The sequence below is a fragment of the Stenella coeruleoalba genome (genome assembly GCF_951394435.1).
Source record: "Stenella coeruleoalba genome assembly, chromosome: 20".
NCBI classification, from domain to species: Eukaryota; Metazoa; Chordata; class Mammalia; order Artiodactyla; family Delphinidae; genus Stenella; species Stenella coeruleoalba.
This window is the reverse complement of record NC_137166.1, coordinates 51,335,720-51,362,544: the sequence shown is the minus strand read 5'-3', so window position 1 is coordinate 51,362,544 and position 26,825 is coordinate 51,335,720. Positions and strand designations below refer to the sequence as shown.

At 55.1% G+C, this 26,825-nt stretch overlaps 4 protein-coding genes across 8 annotated transcripts; 3 read left to right on the top strand and 1 right to left on the bottom strand.

Moving 5' to 3' along the window:
* Positions 1–275: 275 nt before the first annotated feature.
* On the bottom strand, positions 276–1,875 carry FGF21 (fibroblast growth factor 21; the record flags this gene model as incomplete). Its single annotated transcript, XM_079908105.1, has 3 exons — positions 276–648; positions 1,418–1,521; positions 1,644–1,875. 3 exons carry the CDS (start codon positions 1,873–1,875, stop codon positions 358–360), a joined length of 627 nt encoding a protein of 208 aa, XP_079764231.1. The 3' UTR covers positions 276–357.
* Positions 1,876–4,197: 2,322 nt separating this feature from the next.
* On the top strand, positions 4,198–7,095 carry FUT1 (fucosyltransferase 1 (H blood group)). Of its 2 annotated transcripts, XR_013825320.1 has the most exons (3): positions 4,198–4,401; positions 4,629–6,316; positions 6,843–6,878. XR_013825320.1 is itself a non-coding variant. In XM_079907784.1 (2 exons), exon 2 carries the CDS (start codon positions 4,631–4,633, stop codon positions 5,726–5,728), a length of 1,098 nt encoding a protein of 365 aa, XP_079763910.1. In that variant the 5' UTR covers positions 4,198–4,401; positions 4,629–4,630; the 3' UTR covers positions 5,729–7,095. The 2 variants fall into 2 exon arrangements, 1 of the variants encoding a protein (XP_079763910.1); XM_079907784.1 differs by having other exon boundaries at positions 4,629–7,095.
* Positions 7,096–8,731: 1,636 nt separating this feature from the next.
* Positions 8,732–12,542, top strand: IZUMO1 (izumo sperm-oocyte fusion 1). 4 transcript variants are annotated; one of them, XM_079908545.1, is made up of 9 exons: positions 8,732–9,311; positions 9,672–9,746; positions 10,130–10,216; positions 10,477–10,497; positions 10,845–10,925; positions 11,115–11,215; positions 11,491–11,608; positions 11,951–12,158; positions 12,401–12,542. In XM_079908545.1, the coding sequence occupies exons 1-9, from the start codon at positions 9,074–9,076 to the stop codon at positions 12,525–12,527; spliced, it is 1,056 nt and encodes a 351-aa protein (XP_079764671.1). In that variant the 5' UTR covers positions 8,732–9,073; the 3' UTR covers positions 12,528–12,542. The 4 variants fall into 4 exon arrangements, with proteins under 4 accessions (XP_079764671.1, XP_079764669.1, XP_079764672.1 ...); XM_079908543.1 differs by having other exon boundaries at positions 11,455–11,608; XM_079908546.1 differs by having other exon boundaries at positions 11,455–11,608; positions 11,951–12,179; positions 12,401–12,520.
* A 257-nt stretch (positions 12,543–12,799) lies between these two features.
* Positions 12,800–26,203, top strand: RASIP1 (Ras interacting protein 1). Its single transcript, XM_079908542.1, has 12 exons — positions 12,800–12,925; positions 13,162–13,302; positions 13,905–14,584; positions 16,455–16,810; positions 19,869–20,522; positions 21,228–21,265; positions 21,500–21,651; positions 21,770–21,873; positions 23,267–23,510; positions 23,716–23,888; positions 24,933–25,080; positions 25,651–26,203. Exons 2-12 carry the CDS (start codon positions 13,166–13,168, stop codon positions 25,848–25,850), a joined length of 2,886 nt encoding a protein of 961 aa, XP_079764668.1. The 5' UTR covers positions 12,800–12,925; positions 13,162–13,165; the 3' UTR covers positions 25,851–26,203.
* The last annotated feature ends 622 nt before the right edge of the window (positions 26,204–26,825 follow it).

Below are 26,825 nucleotides of genomic sequence, written 5' to 3'. Positions count from 1 at the left end.
ACAACACTAACACAAGGTTGGGGACAGGGGGAGGGGGAGGGGGAGAATAACAAGTCCTGTCCTGTCAAAGGGCAGGGATAGTCCAGAGTCCCTGGGAACAACTTAGTGGAGCAGAAATCTGAGGGCTGGCCAGGGGAGGGGGGGCAGAAAGGCTGGGACTTTCCCACAGCCTTGTGGCAATGCGGGGGGGGCAAGGGGAGACAAGGAAGCTGACCCCATTTCCTCCCTCAAACACGTGTGCTCACTCTGATCCTCCTCTCAGACTCTTTATTATTTCAAGTAAGAAAAAAAAGAAAATAAATAAGATAAATAATACAATAAATAAAGAGGAGACTCAGTAATAAACAGCCTGTGGCTTCAGGAAGTGTAGCTGGGGCTTCGGCCATGTGAAGGTCCCACCATGCTCAAGGGGTCCGAGGAACCTACGTTGGGAGGCTCGGGGGCCAAGATCCCTGGAGGCTCCAGGGGTGGCGGGAGGAAGCCTGGCAGCGGCAGGAAGCGAGCAGGTCCCCGGGGGGCCAGGTCCCAGTTGGAGGAGCGGTGCGGGGGCAGGCGGAGGGGAATGCCAAGAGCCTCAGACTGGTAAACGTTGTATCCATCCTCAAGAAGCAGCTCCCGGAAGCTGCAGGCCTGGGGGTTGAAGTGGAGCTGAGGGGATGAGAACAAAGATCAGAGACGTGGGATTCCTCTACACCTTCCTCCTGCAGGAACCCCAGCTCCATCCTCTCCCACACTCAGGGGTGCAGGCCCCCAGCTCTCTCTTCTTTCAGACCACAGAGTCCTGTCCTCCAGCAGGATGTGGATGCTAGCCGGGGAACCGGGGATGCTAGCCGGGCTAGCAGGATGCTAGCCGGGGAACCCACTCCTTCCTCAGATGCAGAGTCCAGGTCCCCAGCCCCTTCCTCAAAACCACAGAAGCAGGCTCTTCCTTTACCCCTAGGCAGTCCCGCCAGGCTCACCTCCTTGCCCTCACTTCACAGAGAAGAATATTCCAGCCCAGGGATCAGTGGAGGCTCTCTAAGGCCTGGCAGGGGCATCTGGCTAGCACCCAAGGTCATGTTCACTTTACAGGCCATCGATTCCCAGAGTGACCCTGCACCCAGCATGAGTCAGGTCTGTAGGAGGCTGTGTGGTCAGCATGGGTTACGAGTCACAAGACTCGGTCTCCCAGGTCATTCTGTCATTCACAGGTTTTGTGACTTGGGGCCGGTGGTGGCCCTGCCTGAGCCTCAGTTTCCTCTTCTTGTGAACATGGATGACAACAGCTGCCCCCTCCAGGGATTGTGGCGAGGTCGGGGCATGCAGAGAGCATTGAGCCAAGCCTGGCCAAGGTCAAAGGTGCAAAACATGGTCCCCCAGCCTGTGAGGGTGGGGAGTGGAAGGGTGGAGCACAGGGACAGGGGTCCTGGAAACTCACCGATCCATACAGCCTCCCCTCTGGCCCCTGGCACAGGAACCTGGATGTTTTAACTCCCAAGATTTGAATGACCCCTGGCTTTAGGGCTTTCAGCTCCAGAAGACCTGAGAGGAGAAAGTGATCAGGGACTCAGAAGGCCTTTGCCCATCCCTCTCCTCCCTCAGACCCAGGAGGCCAGCCCCCAATTCTCTCCTCCCTCAGGACCAGGCCCTACCCCTACACTCACTTTCGGGGCTCCGGCGGGCCGTCCCCACCACTGTGCCATCAGCCCTGATCTCCAGGTGGGCCTCCGTCTCCTGGGCGTCATCCGTGTAGAGGTATCGCTGGCGGACTTGGCCCCCAAATTGGAGGAGGGGGCTGGAGTCAGGAATGGGATGTGCCTGGCAGGGTCCCAGCAGGACAGCTAGCACAGGGACCCACAGTCCCAGGTGCTCGAGTTTGGTCTTGTCCCAGCCCATCAACGGTTCACGTCTTCAAGTGAGGTATGGGGTCTGGGCTTTGAAGACCTGAATGGTCTAGATTCTGTTTCGGAGCCTGGTTGTCGGGGAGAGCAGATTCACGATGGCTTCTCTGGTAGCTGAAATGCCTGGGTCCTCTTGCACGTAGATTTACAGCTGACAGGACACCCAAATCTCTTGGGAAGAATGCAGATACTCCAGAATTTATACCCAGACAGACCCGCCCAATCACCTTCCCGACGCTTGACCCTTGATATTTGACCCACATGGCAGATGCTAGAATTCCACGGTGGCCAGGTCAGCCTGATCGGATGATGCAATCAGGGGTCCTTCCAGCTGAGGCCCTGGGCTCCTGGGTCTGAGGCATCAGGGGGATAGAAATGTGATGAAGTGGGACCTGAGTGAAAGGGGCTGGGGGCCCAGACCGTTTGGTCTGAGGCAGGAGGGAGCTGGGGTTTCAGACTTGTGGGTCTGAAGAAGCAGGAGGCTGGGGGTTCAGGCTCTTGGGTCTGAGGGAGGAGGGGGCTGGAGGCCTGGACTCCTGAGTCTGAGCAGGAAGGGGGCTGGGATCCACCTCTCTGCCTGACTGATGCAGATGGTGTCCCACAACTGGCGTTTCTGCATCTCACCTGACTTTCTGGGTTTCTGGGGGTCAGACACTGAGGTTCCTCTGGCATTTCTGCATCTCACCTGACTTTCTGGGTTTCTGGGGGTCAGACACTGAGGTTCCTTGGTCATTAAGAAAGCAGCAAGTGCTGCATGACCCAAGCGTTCTCCTCAAGGACACAGGAGTCCTGGTGTGGGAGCTTCAGACCAACCTGCCCACAAATCCCAGCCCAGGCACTCACACACCAAACATCCCAGCCTCCTCCTCCTGGACCCTGATGCAATCCTGATGTTTCTTTCACCAGAGAAGCTAACCAAGATCAGACCGGTGCCCTCAGAATAGCCTGGGGAAGTGGGGGGAGGGTGAGAATCTTTGACTCAGAGTTGACAACTGACGCAGGCTCAGGAGGGAGAAGTTAGACCCAAGATCCCAAAGGGAATGAGGGGTTGGGCAATTTCCTGGAACCTAAACGTGCAAGAGTCTGAACACCAGATCTGAAGGAGGCAGGTGACTGGAGGCCCGGACTTCTCATTCTGAGGAGGGGGCTGGGGGCTGGGAATCCTGGGTCTGGAGAAATTATGATCGGATCTCTAGAGAGTCAAGTCCAATTCCTGGGTCTTTGCTTTCTTGAATGGTAATGGTCAGACCGCTCGGGCCAGGCTGGGGGTTGGCGGGAAAAAGCCTCGGTGGAGGGAAGCCGCCTCAGGTCTGCAAAAGAGGGAGGCTTTTGCTCCTAGCCGGGTCTGCCTCGGCCTCTGTGGAAGAGAGTTTCTCTTCCACTTCTGCTTTCTCTGTTCCTGTTCTCGGGAGAGGCGGGACGTTCCCTTCACCGTCAGGTGCCGGACGCTAGGCTTTGCTCAGACGGAGAGACTGGGAGCCGGGACTCTCGAATTTGAGGGTGGGTGGGGCGGAGAGGGGATCGGCGGCCCCTGGTGGGCGCGGGGACACGTTCCCGCCAGAGGCTCTCACGCCGGGACTCAGAGCCGGCGGAGGCTTTGCACCCGCCCATGGAGCAGCCAGGTTAACAGGTTCTGCATCTCCACGGGAGGACGCGACAGGGGGCGGAAGCCGCTGGGCCGTGGCCGGACTCGGCGCATCCTGGTACACAGGGCGGATGGTGAACCCAGAAACTGGAGGGGAAGAGGGAGAGGTCGAAGTCCAGCATTGCAGCTGGGCGCTAGATCACGGTGTCCACGGAAGGATGGGCTGCTAGGAGGCCAGGTAGGCTGCCCCTCGCTGGCCGATGTCAGGCAGGAGGGGGGCTGGGGCGTGGGTCTCCTGGTCCGGGGGAGGGCAGACGGCGGGGGCTGCGGCCCTAGAACTGGGAGCTGGGGCTCGGCGCCAGGGAAGGGGCGGGGCTCCGCCTCCGAGCTACCTGCCGGCCGGGGAGGGGCGGGGCTGGGATCCTCCGGACCGCGTCCCCTCTCCCACCTCCGCTTCCCGAGCCCTCGCAGCCAGTCGGGGGAGGCGGCGTGGAGGGGGAGGGCTGTCGGGCCTGGGAACCTGGAGTCCAGGGTTCCGGGGGCCGCCGGATGTGGGCTGCACTTGGGGCCGGAACGCTCCGTTCACGCCAAGCTGACTGTGGAGCTCAGGTAAGTGAGAAATGCAGATGCCTCGGACCCAGGAATCGGGCCTTCAGTCCCAGGAGGCGCTCCCCCAACCTCTAACCCCCTATGACCCCCAGGAGTCTCCTCCACCCCGACCCCCAACTCCTGCTTCTCCAGGAAACAAGATCCCCCATCCAGGCCTGGACCTCCAGCCTCTCATGTTCTACTTGGCCCGTTGCTTCCTGCCACCTCCCTGGTGGACTCTGCCCCTCACACACAGGTTCACTGAGAAAGAAGTTGGGGGAACACTGTCCAACGTCAGTGGACCTTACAGCCTGGGAGAGTGAAATTCCAAGATGTGAGGACAAGGTGGTGGGTCCTGGACCATTGCTATTTTGGAAACCACTAATTTTCACCATCTTCCATCCGCCGCGATTCCAAGCCCTTAGCTTCTCCTAATTCAGATCCAGGAGCCCTGATCCCCTTTTCCCTCAGACCCAGGTCTCCAAACCTAGAGTTTCCTTTCTCTCAGGCCTCTCCTCCTTGACATTCATTCTCAAGCTTCGAGTATCTCGTAATTCACTTTTCTTCCCTTGCAGCCATGTGGGCACCCAGGCTCCGTCACCTCTGTCTGACCTTCCTGCTAACCTGTGTTTTTACCTCAATCTTCTTCTTCCACATCCGCCAAGACCTCTTTCACAATGGCTTAGGCCTGTCTGCCCTATGTCCAGACCGTAACCCAGTGACATCCCCTGTGGCCATCATCTGCCTGTCGGGCACACCCATAAACCCCAACGCCCCTTTTTCCTGTCCCAAGCATCCTGCTTCCCTCTCAGGAACCTGGACTATCTACCCAAACGGCCGGCTTGGGAACCAGATGGGGCAGTACGCCACGCTGCTGGCCCTGGCCCAGCTCAACGGCCGCCAGGCCTTCATCCAGCCTGCCATGCACGCCACCCTGGCCCCCGTGTTCCGCATCACCCTGCCCGTGCTGGCGCCTGAGGTGAACAGCCGTACACCTTGGCGGGAGCTGGAGCTTCACGACTGGATGTCGGAGGAGTACGCCCAACTGAAGGAGCCCTGGCTGAAGCTCAGAGGTTTCCCCTGCTCCTGGACTTTCTTCCATCATCTCCGGGAACAGATCCGCAGTGAGTTCACACTGCACGACCACCTTCGGCGAGAGGCCCAGAGTTTACTGAGTCAGCTCCGGCTCAGCCGCACGGGGGACCGCCCGAGCACTTTCGTGGGTGTCCACGTGCGCCGTGGGGACTACGTGAAGGTGATGCCCTATCACTGGAAGGGTGTAGTGGGTGATCGCGCTTACCTCCAGCAGGCTATGGACTGGTTCCGGGCCCGGCATGAAGCCCCGATCTTTGTGGTCACCAGCAACGGCATGGAGTGGTGCCGGGAAAACATCGACACCTCCCGGGGGGATGTGACCTTCACTGGCGATGGGCAAGAAGATGTCCCCAGCAAGGACTTTGCGCTGCTCACACAATGCAACCACACCATCATGACTATTGGCACCTTTGGCTTCTGGGCCGCCTACCTGGCTGGTGGAGACACCGTCTACCTGGCCAACTTTACCCTGCCTAACTCCAGCTTCCTGAATATCTTTAAACCCAAGGCCGCCTTCCTGCCTGAGTGGGTGGGCATTAATGCAGACTTGACTCCACTCCAGATGTTGGCTGAGCACTGAGCAGCAGGGAGACTTTCTGAAACAGTCTGATCAACCTAGGGCCAGTGTTATGTATCTCTGGAAGCCCAGCAGCTTCTGGAGAAGCTGGTGGTCCTGCAGCTGGTGGACACCCATTTCTAGAGTGGTTCTAGTTGGCTAGACTTGGAGAAAAAGGGGGGCTGGCTTTCTGCAACTGCCAGAACATTCTAGAACCAATGGAAGATCTTTTCATGATGGCTGGCAACATCTGCAGAAGCTCATGGAAGTTCTAGAATGCACAGTGCCCACCTGTTCTTCCCAGCCCATATCCAGAGTACTTCTAGATCACTGCCCCACCAGGAACAGGGAACTCCCTGTTCCAGCATTGACCATCCTGGTCTTTTTGAGAAGAGCTATTTCTCTTCCCTGGGTCATCAGGACAGAAGGAACTCGTGGTCGTGCTATAGCAAGCACTCACCAACTTCCCTTCTGTGTTTCTGGCGTGATTCCAGAGGAGGGATTTTTTCCGGAGAGGGTCAGCTCTAATGCCTGTAAAGAACCCTGTGGGGACCTTCCAGAGGGCTTGGGATTCTGGAATTCCAGATTAGCTTGGCAAAGAAACTAACAAAGGTAAAACCAGCAGCCCAACACCTCACCACTGCTAGAAAGGTTGATGGACGACAAACTCTCTGTAGCTGGGGCAGTTTGTGTGACAAGCGGAACTTTACCCAACATTTCAGCCCCTGAAAAACCACAGATATGCTAAAACATGGGAGGGGTGGGGGAAGGGATGCTGCTGAATGCTGCAGCTTAAGGAGCAAGGCTCTGCAGAGATCTAGGGACACCATTTTTTTTTTTTTAAGCTCAAAACTGCCAAAGGTAGACATGCACATCTTGGCTCCAAGTTCCTGTTGCTTTACCCAGTTAAGGAAGTTTCCTCCTCTGCAGCTGGGCTGCTGGGGAGTGATGGTGTAACAGGGAAGAACAAAATCTGACTCCATGTTGGATGTTTCTTTTATGTTAACTTTTGCTTTCCCTTGCTTTTGTTACTATAATCACTAAAAGGATGCTATCTATAGCTATAAGCATACATGATGGTCTGCATGGGGAACTCTGCCCCTCTGACTGAATGTTAAACCAAAGTGCCTTTGTTCAGCTCACAGGGAAACATCCTGCCCACGCACCCATGAAGGACTGCAAGAAAGAAGAAATTAACACACCCCTCCCCGATGCTGGCCAAGCCAGGAGATGTTTTGCAAGACTTATGGCCTTTTTACTTTACTTCGTCACATCCTCCCCCTCTCTGTTCTATAAAAGAAACTAGCATCCAGGCCCCATAAGATGGTACTCTAGGACACTAATCTGCCCTCTTCTCAAACACCCGGCTTTCTGAATAAAGTCACTGTTCCTTTCCTCAACACCTCATCTCCCAATTTATTGGCCTGTCATGCAGCGAGCTTGGACTCGGTAACAATGGGGTTGATTTACTGGAAGTCAGCTGGCGTAAGGGTGCCCTGTGGGCTTGCAGAAAGCTGCAGGTATTGTGCCCCTTGCCAACCACTCTCTGCCCCTGAATTCACAGAGCCTCTAAATCTGGCTTTGGGTAAGTCAGGGATGAAAGAATCAGAAGGTATGCAGACCCAAGACTGGTCTCCAACCCAGGCAGGAGCACAGCGTCTGGCCAAAGAGGATGGGATTCTTGACTCAGATTTCAGGACTCCCTTGAGGCTTTTTGAAGGAAGCGAAGGTAGACACTTTAATCACAGAGTTGTCTGAGAATTTAAGCCCTTTTCTAGTCTTCTCAGTGAGCTTTGGAGGACCAGTCCCTACTCAGCTGCCATAGGTGGGAGAGAGGGAAGTATGAATTAAAAATCCTCATCACCAACCCATCTCTGCAGGGTTTTGTTTTTTTTTTTTCCCCTTCGGTATGCGGGCCTCTCACTGTTGTGGCCTCTCCCGTTGCGGAGCACAGGCTCCGGACGCGCAGGCTCAGCGGCTATGGGTCTCGGGCCCAGCCGCTCCACGGCATGTGGGATCTTCCCGGACTGGGGCACGAACCCGTGTCCCCTGCATCGGCAGGCGGACTCTCAACCACTGCACCACCAGGGAGCCCTCTGCAGGTTTTTTTGAGTCTCGTGTGCATGAGGGTGTGTGTAAGTGAGTAGGAGTAAAGATGTGGAGCTTCCGGGGACTCTCACTTCTCACGTCTTGGGATACTGTTCCTGCTCTCTTGTTAGTGCACTTGTGTGAGTTATGGTCTCAGAGACCCAATTCCTTTCCCGGACTCTCAGCACTGGCCTCCAGACCTCTCTTTCCCCTGGGACCTCAGCATCCAGCCCGAGGCTGGAGAAAGAAGGAGGGGTGGATGGGGGAGTGAGCAAAGATTATAATTTAAAAAAAAAATTTTTTTTTGTCCACGCTGCTTGGCATGCGGGATCTTAATTCCCCCACCAGGGATCAAACTCGAGTCCCCTGCAGTGGAAGCGCAGAGTCTTAACCGATGGACCGCCAGTGAAGTCCCAACATTACAATTCTTGAACTACATTTCCCATAAAGCTATGGGGTTGTCTGCAGTAATCTCCTACGGAGAGACCCCAGGGCCTTCTGGGAGTCGTAGTCCTAGGGCTAGAAAGGACCACTTCCCACGTTTTCGTGGCTAGAGGACAGTTTTCCGAGGGCCGTGGGCAGCTAGCCAAAAGCCTGGGTCCTGGGGCCCAGAGAGAGGCGGAGATTGAAGGCTAGAAGCCCTTTCCTTAGCTTGGAAACCAGAGCCCCCAGGGTGAGCCCCCTTCGGTAGACTCTGGGAAAGTTCTAGGCTGAAAAGGGGGCTGTGACATCATGGAACTATGGGCGGGGCCTCCCTTTGTTGCGGTCCAATCAGGCTAAGAGTTGGGCTTCTGGGCGGGGCCAAGGAAACCTCAGGGAATATCTCTTGGGAATTTGGGGCCCTGCGTGGGTAGCCGGAAGGCAGAGGCTTGGGAGTTCCTATTAGTAAGGGGCGAACCGTGGCTGTGAGCCCCAGTTAAAAACTGTCTATACCACGCAACCAACCTCACCCTCACCACCCTCCTCCGCCAAAATCTTTAATTTTGGTCGAGGGAAAAAGAGTGGAAGGAGTGTCCTGTTCTTCCTCTCTGAAAGCCCTCAGAACCTGGACTCTTCAGCGAACCCTAGTGTTGGAAGGTGCAACAGTCAGGAGTCAAGGTCGGGCTGCGGCTGTTAGAGTGCTTCGGGACTCCTCGGTTTTCTAATGAGAAGTGTGCGCCCTGCAGATTGGGGCTCCATTAGTCTCGGGGAAGGGTTTCTCTCCGTTTAGCGTTCACCTTCTCGGTTTGGGGTAAGAGGAGCCTCCCCGGAGTTCGGCGCGAACTGCGCGCTCTGGCCGCAATGGGGCCGTGGCGGCTCCCCCTCCTGGTGGCGGCTCTGGCCGGCTGCCTGCTTCCTGCCCGGGGCTGTGTCATGTGTGATCCAAACGTCGTGGAGGCGCTGAACTCCTTGGAGACGGATTACCTGCCTGGCCACCTGGAGGCCAAGCATCGCAAAAACGTGATGAAAAGGGTAAAGCAGGCAGTGGAAGCTTTCAAGGACCTGCCGATTGACGAGGATTCCTATATGGGGGTCGTCGGTGAGGGCGGAGTGCGACTCCTGGGTCCTGGGAAAGGAGGGGTCTGGGGCTAGGATTACTGGGAGGTGCTGGGGAGAAAGGGCTGGAGGTACAGTCTCCTGGTTTCGGGAATGGAGAAGGCTGGGATGCAGATTCTGGGGTTCCCCAGGGCTGGCAAATACTGTTCTCCCTACCTTTTATCCTGCAATTTTATTCCATATGTAATAAATAAGACTACAACTCCCAGAAGGCAACGGCGTGGGTTAATCCCTTTACCAGGCCAATCCTTGCCCATTGGCCCCGTGGGTGTTGTAGTTTCTAAGACTAGGTGAGCCAATGAGACAGCAATGCTTGGAATCTGGGGTTTATCTCCCCCCACAGATGAGGCCACACTGGAAAAGGCAGCTTGGAGTTTGCTGAAGGATCTGAAACGCATCACGGACAGTGATGTAAAAGGTAAATGCACAGAGGGGGCAGGAGAGGGGCTTCCAGAAACTCTCAGGGAAGTGATTGCTGGTGACACCTGGTCTGGTGGTCAGGTACTGGACTCTGGAACCAGACTGCCTAGGTTCAAATTCTGGCTCTGCCGGTTTCCTAGCTGTGTGGCGTTGAGCGCTTTGTCACCTCTAAAATGGAAACCATAACACAGCCTTCATCCCAGTTGTTGCTTAGCCCAGTGGCCAGCATTATGTTAAGTGGTCATTAAATTGTATTGTCTTTCCCTGAGGAGACCCAAAAGCCACGCTCTGCAGGCAGAGGTCAACTTCCTGTGCCTCACACCTGGGAGGAGCAGGAGGGTGGGGGTGGGGACTCCTCTGCGTCATCCTGCTTCTTCCCAGGCGAGCTCTTCGTGAAGGAGCTGTTGTGGACGTTGCACCTGGCAAAGGATAACTTTGCCAGCTACGCTGCTCAGTTTCAAAAAACGGGTGAGAGAAGATGGGAGGCCGGCATCCCAGCGTTCTCTTTTCACAGTCCAAGAGTCCCTGACCCCAGCCTTCTGCTTCTCCGAGTCCCATCCATCAGCTCTCCCAACCCCTTCCTCCCTCAGACCCAGGGGTCCAGACACCCAAGTCTTTCCTTCCTGGAACTCAAGAGCCCCAGCCCTAGCCTGTTCCTTCACCCCCTCTCTCATCCCCTTTAACGTAGAAATCTGATTTTTTTTTTTTAATTCTTTATACCGAGGCAGCGTTTTGTCCCAACAAATGTGGTGAGTCCGGATTATGGGAACTGGTCCTCTATCCCTCATCCCTGCCCCGTGAATACCCAGCCTCCCTCTTTTGGGTCTGTGTGTTTTTTCATTCTCCACGTGGAGAGGTTCCTGGGTCTCCCGTATTCCTTCTGCACCTCGGACTTCTTGGGAAGCGGGCATATACTTTTTGCACTCTTTACTGAGCTTGGTTAGACCGGCTTCCTACAGGGCTGTGTTCTAGCCCAGCCCCGCAGGCTGACCTCCTCAGGATTCGGCTCTTGAACCCGCCCCAGCCCTTGGCCCTGCCCTCTCCTCTTAGCCCCGCCTCTTAGTGGGAGAACACCGCCTCGAACCTGCCCCTTCAGGTTTGATGTTGCAGCCTCTGATCTGGTGCAGTACCTGCCAGAAGCAGGTTCACTCTTGTCGAAAGTCCTCGAATTGCGGAGGTGAGAAAGCTGGGCCCAGCCGGAGGGGTTGGCGCAAGAGGGGCGGAGCCAGAGGAGAGATCAAGCGTCTAAAGAGGTCGGAGACTGGAGACAGCCAACAAGAAAAGGCGGGGCGAGACCAAGTGGAAGGGGGTTGGGAGAGGGCCCAGAACCGTGAAAGAGCATCCCACAGTAACCGCCTATTCCCAGAGCGCAAAGTCAAGGTCCATCAGATGGAAGATATGATCCTGGACTGTGAGCTCAACTGGCATAAACTCTCTCAAGGCCTGACCGATTACAGCTTTTACAGGGTGGGAGACTCCCGTTACCCTTGAACTCCATCAGGCTTGCATGAGCCCCCTGGCCCCTGTATCCACAGGCCTGCAGCCATAATGCCCATGACCCATGACCTACCAAGTTTGGCTTCTTCTGATCCCCTGGGAACCCATGCCCTGACCAGTACACCCTGAAGCCCCATGATCTTCTCACCCCTGTACTCCCCAACCCCTGAATTCCCCAGGCCTGTGTGACCCCTTGAGCTTGGGTTTAGGTTTGGGGGAACAATTCTGAGACCTTGATGTCCAAGGGGAAGGAGCCCACGCTGACCAAGACCATGGTGCGTCCAAAGGATGCAGGCACCTATCGCTGCGAGCTGGGCTCCGTGCAATCCAGTCCAGCCACGATCATCTATTTTCATGTCACAGGTCAGTGCTGGGGAGTTGAGAGAAGTGGGATTCAGGGTCCTGGTGTGTGTGGGGGGGCGGCTTCAGGGGAGTGGCCTGCTTCAGGGGCGTGGCTTATGGGGCATAACTTCCCATCGGGGTGTGGTTTCAGGCCACGAGGGTATGGCTTCCTGTCCTGAGTGTGGCCTCTGGCCACTGGGCCAGGGCTCCCTTGTGGGTGTGTTTGGGCTTCACGCAGTTGGAGGCGTAATTATGTCCCGGAGGGCCTGGGTCCTGGGGCAAGTTACTGTGGGGAGAGCTTGCCTTGGCCTTGGCAGGACCTTCGCGCCCTCCCAGGACTGCTCCTTAACCCTGTTCTATCAGTATTGCCCAAAAGAATCGTGGAGGAGATACCGTCACCAGACACTGAAACCGAGGATGAGGTGGCCCCAGGTGAGGTGACTTTGGATCGCCCCCAGACGGCCACAACCCTCCAGTCACAGTCTCCGAAGCCAGAGAAAGTACTGAGGAGCCGCCTGGTCGGGCTGCTGATCTGGGGCTTTGTCGTGCTGATAGCCAGTGTTGCCACCGTGTGAGCCGCCCACTGAAGAAGGCAGGGCTTGGAGCGAGGGGCGGGGGCTTCCAACTACCTAATACAGAAGGGGGTCTCCAGCCAAGGAGCGCTGAGAGCCGGACTTCCTCCGGGAGCGGGGCTTACCTAGGAGGGCGAAGCTTGGATAACTGCTAGAATAAGATCAAACATAGGGAAGCCGAGAGGGGTGTTCCTCCCTCATTAGGACCTAACCTTGTTTCTGCTATTTGTACCCCAACCAGGATACTTTTATCTCGGTCTGGGAAAGTGATCGATTTCATAAAGTCCTCCTGGTTCAGCACTGGCCGTGGAGCCGCTCAGGACTCTGAGGTTTCAGAAGAAAAGGCCAAAGAATCAAGGAGAAAATAAATATTTATCTGGTTGTCTAAGTATCTGACTCACTCCTCCGGACTGATTCTAACTTTTGGTTCCCCTAGGGAAGCCTGGGGATGGTCTTCTGTCTGAGGGAGGAGGGGCTGGGAACCTGGTCCTGTGGGTCCTGGAAGGGGCCAACTGGCTGCGATGTAATTCCAGAATCAAGGAGTGGGGCCGGGCCAGCCTTCCCCAGGTCTCCTCCCCCAGGCCCGGTCCCCTCACAGGACGCCCCCTCCCCGCTCTTCCTGCCGGTTTCCTCTTGCCTTTTCCTGTCCCCCACCCAGTGCTGGGAGCTGGGGCAGAGGCAAAGGCTGAACAGGAGCAGCGGGGTCAGGAACCAACCAGGGCAAGCGGAGCCAGGGCCCCCGGGTGCTGCCGGGACCCGAAGCAGGGTAAGAGCTGGGGACCCAGGAGTCCAGCACCCTCCTCCCTCAGACCCAGGAGTCAGTCCCCAGCTACCCCCTATCCCAGCAACCAGCAGTCCGGGCTCCCATCCCCTCCTCCGCCCAGATTCTGGAGGCTGGGTCCCAGACCCCTCCTCCCTCTGACTCAGGAGTCCAGGTCCCCCTTCACCCCATCCCTACCTCTCAAGGCCTCAGGAGCCGGGGCTTTATCCACCCTCCCTTAGGGCCATGCTATCTGGTGAGCGGAAGGAGGGCGGAAGCCCCCGCTTTGGGAAGCTCCATCTCCCGGTGGGCCTGTGGATCAATTCTCCCAGGAAGCAACTGGCCAAGCTGGGTCGACGCTGGCCCAGCGCTGTCTCTGTCAAGTGAGTACCCACCTCCTCACGGCTCCTGCCCCTGCCCCACCTGCCTCCCATCTGTCCCTGTTTATGACCCAGTCCCTGCACTGGGTAATGCCAGGGAACCGGAAAGAGTTGGCTCCAGTTCCTGTCCTGAATGGGCAAGTGAGATGGCAGGCGGTAGGGGACAGTGGGCCCCAGTGATATAGGGTCCGGTGAGGGAAGTGCTGGGCCTGGAGATGGGCTTAGGCCAGTGGACACGGGGATAGGGACACAGTAGGAGTAGCGGTTTGGTTCACCTTCCTCCTCTCCCTGCTCACCTCTTGGAATTTCCTTCTGTGGGACTCGCCTTTATTTATTTATTTTCTCTCCTTCGCTCTCTCTTTGCCTCTGGCCTCTGCCCACGCCACCCCCCATCTCTATACACCTCGCGTCTCTCGTCCTTCTGGGGGTGTTTGTCTCCCACTATCTCTGGGTGTCTGTCCCTCCCTTTCTGGGTCTCTGTTCCTCCCCGCCCCCCCCCAACTCTGGGTCTCTGCCCACCTCTCTCTTTCTCTAACCCCTACCCCCGTCTCTGCATGTCTTTCTGGATCTCTCTCCCGTGTCTCTGCTCGCCGGTGGGCTCCCAGGTCTTCGTCTTCGGACACGGGGAGCCGCAGCAGCGAGCCACTGCCCCCGCCGCCGCCGCACGTGGAGCTGCGGCGAGTGGGCGCGGTCAAGGCGGCCGGGGGAGCCTCAGGGAGCCGCGCCAAGCGCATCTCTCAGCTCTTTCGGGGCTCGGGGACCACGGGGTCCGGTGGCGCGGGAGCCCCCGGGACTCCGGGGGCCGCGCAGCGCTGGGCCAGCGAGAAGAAGCTGCCGGAGCTGGCGGCGGGCGTGGCCCCCGAGCCGCCACTGGCCGCCCGCGCCACGGCGCCCCCGGGGGTCCTCAAGATCTTCGGCGCCGGGTTGGCTTCGGGCGCCAACTACAAGAGCGTGCTGGCCACGGCGCGCTCCACGGCGCGCGAGCTGGTGGCCGAGGCGCTGGAGCGCTACGGTCTGGCCGGCAGCCCCGGCAGCGGCCCCGGCGAGAGCAGCTGCGTGGACGCCTTCGCGCTGTGCGACGCGCTGGGCCGGCCCGCGGCGGGCACCATTGGCAGCGGCGAGTGGCGGGCGGAGCACCTGCGAGTTCTGGGCGACTCGGAGCGCCCACTGCTGGTGCAGGAGCTTTGGCGGGCGCGGCCCGGCTGGGCGCGGCGTTTCGAGCTGCGCGGCCGCGAGGAGGCGCGCCGCCTGGAGCAGGAGGCCTTCGGAGCGGCAGACGGCGACGGTGAGCTGGGGGTGGGTGGGGTGGGGAAGCCGGATTCTGGGGGCGGGGCCTGCGGAGGGATGGGTGGGACTTGGGGCGGAGCCAGTGTGGGCGGGGCCTGAGGGACTGTTGGGACAGGATGGCGGGCGCCGGGGGAGGGGTCCGCGGGACGGGGACTGCGCGGGACCTATAGCACTGGGTCTAGGGGAAGGCGGAGGTGGGGCAGGACCTAGGTCAGCCAGATGGCCTAGGCCCGAGGACTTTGCTCTTGGGATAGGTGCAGAGTTGATGGGCGGGGCCTGCGATGCTGGGGCGGGGCCTCGGAATGGAGTAATAGGAAGGCAGAGATATTGCGCGGGGCAGATGAGTGGTCCTGATGGCAGATGGCCTCTCAGTAGTAGGCTGAATTGGCTCGTGAGGGGCAGGGCCTATGTGAATGGAAGCTAGAAGGGGGACGCGCTTGGAAGGTGAAGAAATGGGCTATTAGATCAGGGCCTCAGAAAGGGCGGAGCTTCAGAAGGGTGGGCCTTGGACCAGGTGACCTTAGGCTGGGTTGGCTGCAAAGCCTGAGTGGGGGCCTGAGGGTGGTGCACCGGAAATGAAGCGGTATTTGTATTGGCCAACGACCAGGCTACTTGGGGGCCTAGTATTTGAGAAGGCCCGGCCTGGAACAGGAGGTGCACCTGTGATGAAATAACAAAGGAGGGGGCACAGTCTGGCAGGGGTGGGGCTGGGATCACAAAGATAGTGTCTGCTCAGGGAGCCTTCTCACAGCTTTTCTGTTCCCGAGTCTCCCTTTGAGAGGTAGAGTGGTGTAGCAGTTACACTCATGGGCTTTCTTCGCCGGTTAAACCCAGCAAAATCCTAGGCGAAGATTCAATGATATAATGCATATAAAGGGGTTTAGCACAGGATTTGGCACATAGTAGTTGCTAAATAAAGAATGCAATTATAACCATCATTGTCTTTTTTTCTTTTCCTTTTTTTTTTTTTTCCAAAAAGCATTCACTGAACACCTTCTGTGGGCCACACATTATTTAGGGCCCTGGGGGAATACAGTGGGGACATTGACAAGTTCCCGACCTTCTAGATTTCACAGCCCAGTGAGAAAAACATCAGTTCACTCATTCAGCTCATTTCCACTGGGCACCTACTAGATGCCAGGGCTGTGTGTGACAAAGTTCGGAGTGCCAGTGGTGCCCTTCTCTGCTTCGACTTGGAATGTCAGGGAAGGGTGTTCAAGAGGAGGTGATTTCTGCTTTCCTTGGGGCAGTATCTTCTCGGTTCTTCGTGAACAGTTCTAGTGCCTAGAACAGTGCCTGGCACATAGTAGGGGCTCAAAAAATATTAACTGAAAGAATGAATGAATTTTTTAAAAATTAATTAATTTATTTATTTTGGGCTGTGTTGGGTCTTCGTTTATGTGCGAGGGCTTTCTCTAGTTGTGGCAAGCGGAGGCCGCTCTTCATCGCGGTGCACGGGCCTCTCACTATCGTGGCCTCTCTTGTTGCGGAGCACAGGCTCCAGACGCGCAGGCTCAGTAGTTGTGGCTCACGGGCCTAGTTGCTCCGTGGCATGTGGGATCTTCCCAGACCAGGGGAAGATTGTCTAAGTATCTGACAGGTCCTGACCAGGGCTCGAACCCGTGTCCCCTGCATTGGCAGGTGGACTCTCAACCACTGCGCCACCAGGGAAGCCCAGAATGAATGAATTTATGAGCTGAAATTACAAGATGGGTAGGAGTCAAGCAGGAAGTATGTTCCAGGCACAGGGAACAGCATATGCAAAAACCTAAATGTGGGAAGCAGCCTCACCTCTTTGCAGCCAATTGTCTTTAGAATCTCTAGCTCTTTCCAGTCTCTGTCTCATCTTTCTCCATCTCTCTCGGCAGGCACGGGCGCCCCCTCGTGGCGGCCACAGAAGAACCGCTCCCGCGCGGCGTCAGGTGGGGCGGCGCTGGCCAGTCCCGGCCCGGGGTCGGGGTCAGGGCCCTCGGCTGGGTCCGGGGGCAAGGAGCGCTCGGAAAACCTGTCCTTGCGGCGCAGCGTATCGGAGCTCAGTCTGCAGGGTCGGAGGCGGCGGCAGCAGGAGCGCAGGCAGCAGGCACTTAGCATGGCCCCAGGGGCAGCCGATGCCCAAATCGGACCTGTAGACCCCGGCGACTTCGATCAATTGACCCAGTGCCTCATCCAGGCCCCCAGCAACCGCCCCTACTTCCTGCTGCTGCAGGGCTACCAGGACGCCCAGGTAAGCGCAACCTGACCTAACGAGAGAGACCTATGCCCCACCCTTTGGTTGAATGGGCGGCAAAACTACAACTCTCAGAATCCCGTGGGTCGCGTTAGTTTCAGGTATGTTGGAAGGTACGGTCCCAGCCAGGTTCCAGAGTAGGAGATAATATCAGAGAAGAGAATGGGAGTGGTGGAGATAGATGTCGGAGAAGGATTTCACTGGAGGGGCAAGTAGGCGATGATTCATTTCTTTCAAAGTTGGGAGAAAGCAGTGTCTTCCTCCAGGGAGAATGGGAGAGCCCACTTTATTTTATATTTTATTTTATTTTCCCGCACTGTGCGACTTGCGGGATCTCAGTTCCCCGACCAGGGATTGAACCCGGGCCACAGCAGTGAAAGCCCGGAATTCTAACCACTAGTCCATGCCCAGCCGTAACTCCTGGGAGAGCCTATTTTAGAAAGATCTTCTTGGAGGCCTCTCTTTCTTGAGGGAGAGTAATGGAAGAGTATCTTCTGGGGAGGGAGATAATTTGATTGATGCCTGGAATCTTGTTCGGGGTAAGCCTATGTTGTCTTAGGAGGAGTGGATTGAATCATTTTTTAAAGAATATTTAATTAATTAATTTTTATTTTTGGTGGTCTTGGGTCTTAGTTGCGGCATGCGGGATCTCTTGTTGCGGGCGCGGACACTTCGTTGCGGTGCAAGGGCTTCTCTCTAGTTGTGTCGCGCGGACTCCGTACTTTGCAGCACGCGGGCTTAGTTGCCCCGCAGCATGTGGGGTCTTAGTTCCCCGACCAGGGATCGAACCCGAGTCCCCTGCATTGGAAGGCGAATTCTTTACCACTGGACCACCAGGGAAGTCCCTAAATCATTTTTTAAAGTTGATGGTTTACTTTGGAACGATTGTGAACATTGTTGATGGGGACAGGTGGTAGTGATACTTTTATTTTACATATATGAGTGGCAATAGGAGAACTTGTTTGAGTGTTGGGGAACTAGAGAAAGAAAGGATTAGTGGTTGGGGGCTAGTGGTAAGTTATTTCATTAAAGAAATGTAATGTATTATTGGAAATATTCGTGTGTGTGTGTGTGATAATTAGGAGAATCATTCTTATGGTTTTGTCCACCTTTGGGTAACAGTGGTACAGCCAAGCTCAACAGGTACAACTGGAATCAATGGGAAAGCCCACTCTGGAAGGTGGTGGAGTTTACTGAACAGTTCCATTTTTACTCTCAGAGAGGGATCCATCTGGGTTAGGTCACTTGGCTGTGTATATGGGTGAGAGGTTAAAACTATTCAAAGAACTTGCATTGGAGGAATTCATTCTTCCTTGCTGGGGCAACAGGACAGGGAAAGTTCATTGTAGGAAGGGGTTTGTATATATTATAACAGCCCATTCCTCCAGACAAGGTTGGTGAATAGGAGGCTCTATTTAGGAAAGGTGGTCAAATTGGAAGGATCTATTCTGGGAATATAAGAAAGTACGTTATGGGAAGAGAGGGAAACATTGGAAACATCCATTCTTTCAGATGGGATTCATGAGAAATTTCTTTGTAAGAGGCTTCATTGGAAGTGTCCGTTCCTTGGGAACAGGAGTAATTGTTGAATCTCTTGTAGAGAGGAATTTCTTTGCATTCATCTATTCGTGGGTGTCTGTAATGTGAGAGTTCATATGAGGTGCAGTGGAAGAACCCCTTCTTGGGTTAAGGAACAGGGGAGCCCATTGTAAAAAGGGGGTTCGGGTAGTCAGGATCATTCCATTCCTCCAGACAGGGATGAAAAATAGGAGATTCTACCTTCAGAAGGTGATCAGAAATATGGAAAGATCCATATTTCTCAAGAGGCAAATGAACCAATACATTGTAGTAAGGAAATTTAGAAATGTGCATTCATGGGGTGGAGGTAGTGGGAGAGAGTTCAGTGTAGGGAGGGGATTTATGGATATCAGGATGACTGTTTTCTCAGACATGAATGGGGAACAGAAGTGTCTACTTTAGGAAGGGGGTCAGACAGAGTGCTTCCATTTTTATAGGATGCAGATGGGAGAGTCATTTTTAGGAAGGGGTCTTCTGGAATGCACCTCTTCATCTGGTGGATGAAATGGGACACTCCATTATAAGAAGAGGGTCTCCTTGAAAACATCTATTTATAAGATGGGGTTACTAGAAGTGCCACTGTATGGAGATCTCCTTGGAGACGTCCTTTTTGGGGATGGGAATATTGAGAGCATCCGTTGATGGGAGGGAGAGTGTCTTTGGAATCCTCCATCCTGGGAGTGGGGGGAATAGGTGAGTCCGTTGTAGAATTACGGCTCCTTGGAAGTAAATTCATGGGGTGGGAAAAAATGAGAGTCCATTACAGAAAGTGGGTCTCCTTGGAAGTGTACATTCATGGGGTAGAGATAATGGAAGAAACCTTTGTTCAAAGGGGAAGTCTCTTTAAAGGTATCCTTGCTTTGGGAATATTGAGAGAAACTATTATTGGAAGGGGAAATGTCTTTGAAAGCCTCCATCACAGGGGTGGAATGATGGGCAAGTGGGGACTAGGGTAGGGAAATGGGAGAGTTCCTAGGAGAAAGAAGGTTTCCTTGGGAAGGTCCATTCTTAGAGGGTGAGGGTAGTGGGACAGTCCATTTTAGTAATGGAGATGTGGTGTCCTTGGAAGCACCCATTCTTTGGGCTGGATGTTATGGGAGAATCCACTGTAGGAAGGGATTGGCTTGAAGGAGTCCATTCAGAGGAGGTGAGAAGATGGGAGAATCCATTGGAAAAAGATCTCCCGGGAAGCATCCATTCTTTGAGGGAGGGAAATGGTAGAGCCCATGTCAAGAAAGGGGTTTCCTCGTATCCAGTCTTCAGGATGGATGTTATGGGACAGTTCACCATAGGAAGTGCCTTTGAAGAGTCCACTCATGGGAGGTCGGAGGTAATTGGTGAGTCCTTTGGGATCCCAGGAGATCTCCTTGGAAGTGCTCATTCAAGGGATCTGGTCAACTGTGGGTAAGGGATTTCCTCAGAAGCATCCAGTCCTCCTGGAGTGGTGTCCTTTAGTGCATCTTCACTTTCCCTCCAGGACTTCGTGGTGTATGTGATGACTCGGGAGCAGCACGTGTTCGGCCGGGGTGGGAACTCCTCGGCCCGCGGCGGGTCCCCAGCCCCGTATGTAGACACCTTTCTCAACGCCCCGGACATCCTGCCGCGTCACTGCACAGTGCGCGCAGGTCCTGAGCCCCCGGCGATGGTGCGCCCATCACGGGGAGCCCCGGTCACGCACAATGGGTGCCTCCTGCTGCGGGAGACTGAGCTGCATCCGGGCGACCTGCTGGGGCTCGGTGAGCACTTCCTGTTCATGTACAAGGACCCCCGCGCTGGGGGCGCGGGGCCGGCGAGGCCTCCGTGGCTGCCCGCACGCCCCGGGGCCACACCGCCGGGCCCCGGCTGGGCTTTCTCTTGCCGCCTGTGTGGCCGTGGCCTGCAGGAGCGTGGTGAGGCACTAGCGGCCTACCTGGACGGCCGCGAGCCCGTGCTGCGCTTTCGGCCGCGCGAGGAAGAGGCGCTGCTGGGTGAGATCGTGCGTGCCGCGGCCGCCGGTGCCGGGGACCTGCCGCCCCTGGGGCCCGCCACGCTGCTGGCGCTGTGTGTGCAGCACTCAGCTCGGGAGCTGGAGCTGGGCCACCTGCCGCGCCTGCTGGGCCGCCTGGCCCGTCTCATCAAGGAGGCTGTCTGGGTGAGCACTGCCAACCTGCGTCCAGTCCCATCTGCGCCCCAACTCCTTTCCCGAGCCTCCTCTAGCCACCTCCAACCTTAGTTCCGTAGTTGGGCAGGACAAAACTACATCTCCCAGGATACCTCAGGAGGGGGCTTGGGCTATTAAGCAAGGGGCCCCAAGGGATGCTGGGAGCTGTGGATTAATCCACAGTGCTTTAAGAGAAGACAGTACAGTAGTACCTATCTTTGCAGCCGGGGGATATTGGAAGAAACCATCCTGGGAGATGGGGTAGGGGAAGAGATCCCTGAAGGTTGGAGCCGTAGTGGGCGAGACCATTCTTGGAGGCGAGTGAGAACAAACCCACTGGACCAGCAGATGGAACTGCCAGGGAGAAGCCATTCAGAGTTGGGGGTGGGGGAGGCGGGGAAAGTTCCATCCTATTGAGCTGGGGCCTAGTTAGAAGAAAGGTTTAGGAGGTTGTTTTTGAATAGGGGGAAACTCCATTTGAGCAGAAGTAGACCTAAAGGGAGACAGACCACCATTAATCATAGGTGTGTGTGTTTTAAACTGTAAGAAGAGGATTGACTATTCTGAAGCTTGAGGATCAGAGTCCATTTGAAAATTGGGGAGAGTCTCTTGTCAAAAAGGAAAACTCAGGGCATTAACTCATAGGCCTCTCTTCCTCATCCACCTCACCTTAATTCTGATCTTACTGTTCCACAGGAAAAGATTAAGGAAATTGGAGACCGTCAGCCAGAAAAGTAAGAGAAACTCTGGGGAGAAGGGTCTAGAGTGATGTGGGGGTCAGGATTTGCAGCCAGTTCTATGTTCACATTTCCTTGCATGTTTTAGTGCAAGCTTCTTTGGGACTCAACTTTTCTAGTTGTGAAATGAGGGTTGGACTCTGACCCCAGTTAGACCCAGATCTCGGGGCTTGGACATATTTGGGGGGGGGGAATTGGGCAAGGATTCCAAGTCCCTTCCCCTTTTCCCAGCCACCCTGAGGGGGTTCCTGAGGTGCCCTTGACCCCTGAGGCTGTGTCTGTGGAGTTGCGGCCACTCATGCTATGGATGGCCAACACCACGGAGCTGCTGAGCTTTGTGCAGGAGAAGGTGCTAGAGATGGAGAAGGAGGCCGACCAGGAGGGTGAGCTCTGACCCAGGCCCATGCTTGTCCAAGCCTCCTGCCGTTCCCTGCACCTGGGGACCTGGGCTTCTGCCTGGCAGCCTCTGGTTCTCCCTCTCACTCCTATGCCTGTCCTCAGACCCACAGCTCTGCAATGACTTGGAATTGTGTGACGAGGCTATGGCCCTCCTGGATGAGGTCATCATGTGTACCTTCCAGCAGTCTGTCTACTACCTCACCAAGGTTGGCCTTGATCCCTGCTTCCTGTTTGGTATAGCATCACTTCCTGTTTGAACTACATCACATGAACTACATCTGGTGTCACTTCTTATTTGACCTAGCAACATTTCCTGCTTCTGACATCACTTCCCATGTCCCAGCCCCTCCCCCACCTCGCACTTTGCTGTTCTGGTACCAGTTCCTGTTTGAGCTTACATCACTTCCTGCCTTCCTGACTTCTCTTCCTGTCTCTGCAACTATCCCCTCCTCATAGGCTGACTTCACTGCCTGGTTATATCACTGTTACCACTTTCTCAAGCTACTGTTATTCTAAGTCCAGTCTTAAGTCACTGATAAGTTAGATAGATAGATAGATATAGGTCAAATAATACTAGGCACTGTCATTTAAATTAAACCTCTTTATTCAGTCCTCACTTTCTGTGTTTGCTGACCTCACTTCCTATAGCTTTGAATTCATTCCCTTTTCTGAGCCACAAGCCTTTTTCTCCCTGGAGTGCCCATCCTGTAGGGCCTGCTTCCTGCCCCAGTCCCCCACCACCACTCTTTTTTTTTTTTTAATATTTATTTATTTGGTTGTGCTGGGCCTTAGTTGCGGCAGGTGGGCTCCTTAGTTTTGGCATGTGAACTCTTAGTTGCAGCACACATGTGGGATCTAGTTCCCTTACCAGGGATTGAACCTGGGCCCCCTGCATTGGGAGCATGGAGTCTTATGCACTGTGCCACCAGGGAAGTCCCACCACCCGCACTCCTGAACTTAATATTGCTTCTTGGAATTCTCAGGGTTTCTGTCTTATGGTGGGCCTCATTCCTTATCTGTAGAATGAAAGGGGATATTTTGGGACAGGTAGTCTCTATGTTCCTTGAGCAGCCTTGATTTGTGAAGCCCTTTCCTCCTAGGCTTCACTTCCTGTACATCCCTGCCAAGTGTGGTTTTATTTCTTCTTTGGCTCTGACCTCATTTCCTGTCCTTGGCCTGATCTCACTTTCCACTGGCTACCTGCCACCCCACTCCCACTTCCTGACTCTCCATTCTTTTCCTTTCCTTCGGGAATTCTGGATAAATAATTCTTTGATTGAAGGGAGCCTCTTTTTTCAACGTCCTTTGTCCTCCTTGAGCTGTCTCTGTTGAGAACTACATCAGAGGTGGTCTTAAAATACCCAAGACACTTCTGGAAAGCCTTTCTTAAACTTGAGGTATCCCAGGCCTGATGAATGCTAGGAACCTATCTGGAAAGTAGGATTTTGCTCATGGAGACCTTTGGGATGTTGAAGGTAGAATGGACTACAATTCCCAGAAGCCTTTGGTGGAGCTCCCCAGTACCTTCATGCTCTACTACCCTGAAGCTTCCAGGGAGTTGTAGTCCGATCCCTTGTTTGCATCTCTGTGTCTCCTCAGACTCTGTATTCAACGCTGCCTGCTCTCCTGGATAGTAACCCTTTCACAGCTGGGGCAGAGCTGCCGGGGCCTGGAGCCGAGCTGGGGGCCATGCCTCCAGGGTTGAGACCTACCCTGGGCGTGTTTCAAGCTGCCCTGGAACTGACCAGCCAGTGCGAGCTGCACCCGGACCTTGTGTCTCAGACTTTCGGCTACTTGTTCTTCTTCTCCAATGCATCCCTTCTCAACTCGCTGATGGAACGAGGTGAGGGTTGGTCTGGAAAGGGTCCGGGAAGCAGAGACAGGAGCCACTGAGACCTGCATCAGTTAAGACACATCAGAGGCTCAGGCCTCATCTTTAGGGACTCTGGAGAGGAAGCTCCAGATCCCAAGCTGAAGAATAGGAAAGGTCTGGGAGGCAGGAGGGCAGAGTCCGTGCACCCATTGCTTTTCACACCGTTCCCCCACAGGTCAAGGCCGACCTTTCTATCAATGGTCCCGAGCTGTCCAAATCCGAACCAACCTGGACCTTGTCTTGGACTGGCTGCAGGGGGCCGGGCTGGGTGACATTGCCACTGAGTTCTTCCGGAAACTCTCCATAGCTGTGAACCTGCTCTGTGTGCCTCGCACCTCCCTGCTCAAGGTGACTCCTGACCCCTGACCTCTGAGTCCCCAATCCCACTCATCCATCCTCTGTATTCAGCTTACCCTTGGATCTCCCCGTGGACTCCATGGTATCCCCAGTCCCAGTTCAGACACCATGGGTGATGCATCAGCAGCTAGAAGGAAGCCAGCCACATAAATGTCCAATTTTGGCTGCATCTGAATCCCAGCTGGACTTATTAATAATAGTTTCCAGGGTCCCCTCCCTCAGACATGCTGATTCAGGAAGTCTGGTATGGGACCAAGGAATGTGACGTTTAAAACATTCATTGAACGTAAACTACACGCCAGATACTGTGTTTAGCCCTTCTCACTGAATGCTGACTAAGCCTCGTGAAGTAGGTTATTAATTGACAATTTTGTTCAGACAAAGAAACTGAGAATCAGGCAGGCTAGGTCACTTGATTTCATTTATTTACTTTTATTTATCAAACTTCTACAGAGCATTTAATAAGCACCAGTCAGAGTTCTGTGTACTTTACAATCTTGCCATATTAAATCGTCCTAACAACCCTGTTAGGTAGTTCCTGTTCTCCCCCAATTTACAGGTGAGGAAACTGAGGCACAGGGTTTGCGAGAAGGTAATGAGTAGCCTGGGACTTTTGAACCCAGGCAATCTGGGTTGAGTTTCTTGTTTTAACCACAGTGATGATTCTGTTGCCTAGATCTAGGTTAGGTACAGAAATTTTCAAACAGTTACAAAAAGTAGCCACAGTAGAATAATGAACACCTATGCACACAGTAACATAAACTAATGGTCAGTTTTGTTTCTTCTCCACCCCTGCCTACTCCTACCTCCTCATGTATTCCAAAGCAAATCACATTTTTCTTTTTTAAAGCTGAGAGTATGCCCTTTCCCACTATCACTTTGGTGACAACCATGTCTCACAGTACCTGGAAAACATTGCACAGACATCACTGTCTACCCACTACATCCATGCCCTCTTCTATGGAGGGCCTTCCACTTAGGATTTCTCAGCTGCCCCATAATGATCGTGGATTTTTCACCTCACCTTCCCACCAGGCTTCATGGAGCAGCCTACGAACTGACCACCCCACGCTGACCCCTGCTCAGCTCCACCATCTGCTCAGCCACTACCAGCTGGGTCCTGGCCGCGGGCCTCCACCTGCCTGGGATCCTCCCCCTGCAGAGCGAGATGCTGTGGACACAGGTGAGGAGAAATAGGGACAGAGGCATTGGGGCTGTCAGCTTTCTTCTGTCCTCAGGACCTAGGGATCCATAGCCCCAACTCCTTCCTCCTGGTCCAAGATTCTGGACCCCTAACCCTCTCCTGCCCCGGGATCTAAGTGCTGGATCCCAGGATACAGTATTCTCCCCCAGGATACAGGAGTTCAAGCCCCCAGCTCCTTATTTTTTTCGCAGCGGTTCAGGTCCCCAGCCTCTTTCCCCCTCTTTCCCTCTTTCCTCCTCATAGGAGGCCGAGTTCCAGGCCCCTCCACTCTAAGGACTCTGTACAACGAAGTTCCCAGTCCTTCCTCCCTAATGGACCCAAGAACCCAACTATATCGCCCGTTTCCCAGGCAACGGTGGCCTTTCATAGTCTGAACTACAGCTCCCATGATGCTTGGGGACTCCCAAGAGTCGCGTTTGAGGGGACCCGGCTCCAGTAGTTGCCGGGGTTTTTTTCCTTTCTTCGGGCGTGACGCGGTCTCGGCTATCCCCGACACTGCTGCCTCACGCCCATTTTCAGAATTTAACTCCGACTTCTTCGGTCTCATAGGGGACATCTTCGAAAGCTTCTCCTCCCATCCTCCCCTCATCCTGCCCTTGGGCAGCTCGCGCCTCAGCCTCACCGGTCCTGTGACGGACGACGCCCTGCACCGTGAACTGCGCAGGCTCCGCCGCCTCCTCTGGGATCTTGAGCAGCAGGAACTGCCGGCCAATCACCGCCACGGGCCTCCCGTGGCCACGCCTCCTTGAAAACCAATAGCAAACGAGCGCGCGAACCTTGAAAATTCATCGGCTTCTCTAGAGTCTAGGGCCTGTCTGAGCGCAGAGCTTTCTGGGAGTTGTAGTTTTTCCCCGCGTGGAATGCTGGGAGTTTGAGTTTTGGGGTAGTAGAGGATGGGACCGTGGGAAGATGGGTTTGGGAATTTGAGTGCCAGGAACAATAAAGGTATCTGTGGTATTGGCAATGCCTCTATTGTTAAGACTTGGGAGCGGTAGTGATGATTTTCTGTGGAATAAGGCATCAGGGCCCTTGCCTGGAGCATTGGGCTCCTGCCGAATCCTCCGTGATATTTATAGCCACGGCCTCAGCTTGCCCTCTTGCATGTAATCCAATCCAGGAGCACTGTGGCCTCCCACGCATCTCAGGACAGAGCCCTAAACTTGTTCTGCCAAAGATCACGCCCTCAGTCCTGCCAGTGGGAAATAGCCAGCGCTCCCTTCGACCTTCCATAGCCCATACTCCAGCCTCCTCCCTCAGACCCAGGAGTCTGGGTTCCCAAGCCCCTTCTGGACCTTTCTGCCTGTCGCGCACACTGATGAGTCTCAACGTTTCTTGTCCCTGTTCTGGAATCCCTCTTCCCTCACATCCGAAAGTATGGGCCCGCAATGCACTCCTCCCTCGGGCCCAGGAGTCCGAGCCTCTGCCTCTTTTTCTTCAAACGGAGGAATTCAGGTCTCCAGCCCCCTCCTCCCTCACACCCAGGAGTTCGGGGCTCCAGTTTGAACTTCTCCCTCCCCTGAATCCGACTCTGGCTGCTGCGTCAGGGGAAAAGTAAGCGACAGGTGGCACCTGCCTATAGGGACGGGGCACGACCACCTGCCGCTGCTGCTCACCCTGAGCCCCTCTCCTGGCACCTGCTTCTGTCAGTCCTCCGGCCGCTGCCCCTTTCGACCCCGCAGCCCCAGGACGTGGAGGAGGGGCGAGCCGGGAACCCCAACTTCCGC

Excerpts from the sequence above, each read along its gene's own strand:
- IZUMO1 (XM_079908543.1), top strand. The coding sequence starts at position 9,074 with ATGGGGCCGTGGCGGCTCCCCCTCCTGGTGGCGGCTCTGGCCGGCTGC. Across the intron at positions 9,312-9,671 it reads TTCCTATATGGGGGTCGTCG|ATGAGGCCACACTGGAAAAG; the intron begins GTGAGGGCGGAG and ends CTCCCCCCACAG. Across the intron at positions 9,747-10,129 it reads CACGGACAGTGATGTAAAAG|GCGAGCTCTTCGTGAAGGAG; the intron begins GTAAATGCACAG and ends GCTTCTTCCCAG.
- RASIP1 (XM_079908542.1), top strand. The coding sequence starts at position 13,166 with ATGCTATCTGGTGAGCGGAAGGAGGGCGGAAGCCCCCGCTTTGGGAAG. Across the intron at positions 21,266-21,499 it reads GGAGACCGTCAGCCAGAAAA|CCACCCTGAGGGGGTTCCTG; the intron begins GTAAGAGAAACT and ends CCCTTTTCCCAG. Across the intron at positions 21,874-23,266 it reads CTGTCTACTACCTCACCAAG|ACTCTGTATTCAACGCTGCC; the intron begins GTTGGCCTTGAT and ends GTGTCTCCTCAG.
- FUT1 (XM_079907784.1), top strand. The coding sequence starts at position 4,631 with ATGTGGGCACCCAGGCTCCGTCACCTCTGTCTGACCTTCCTGCTAACC.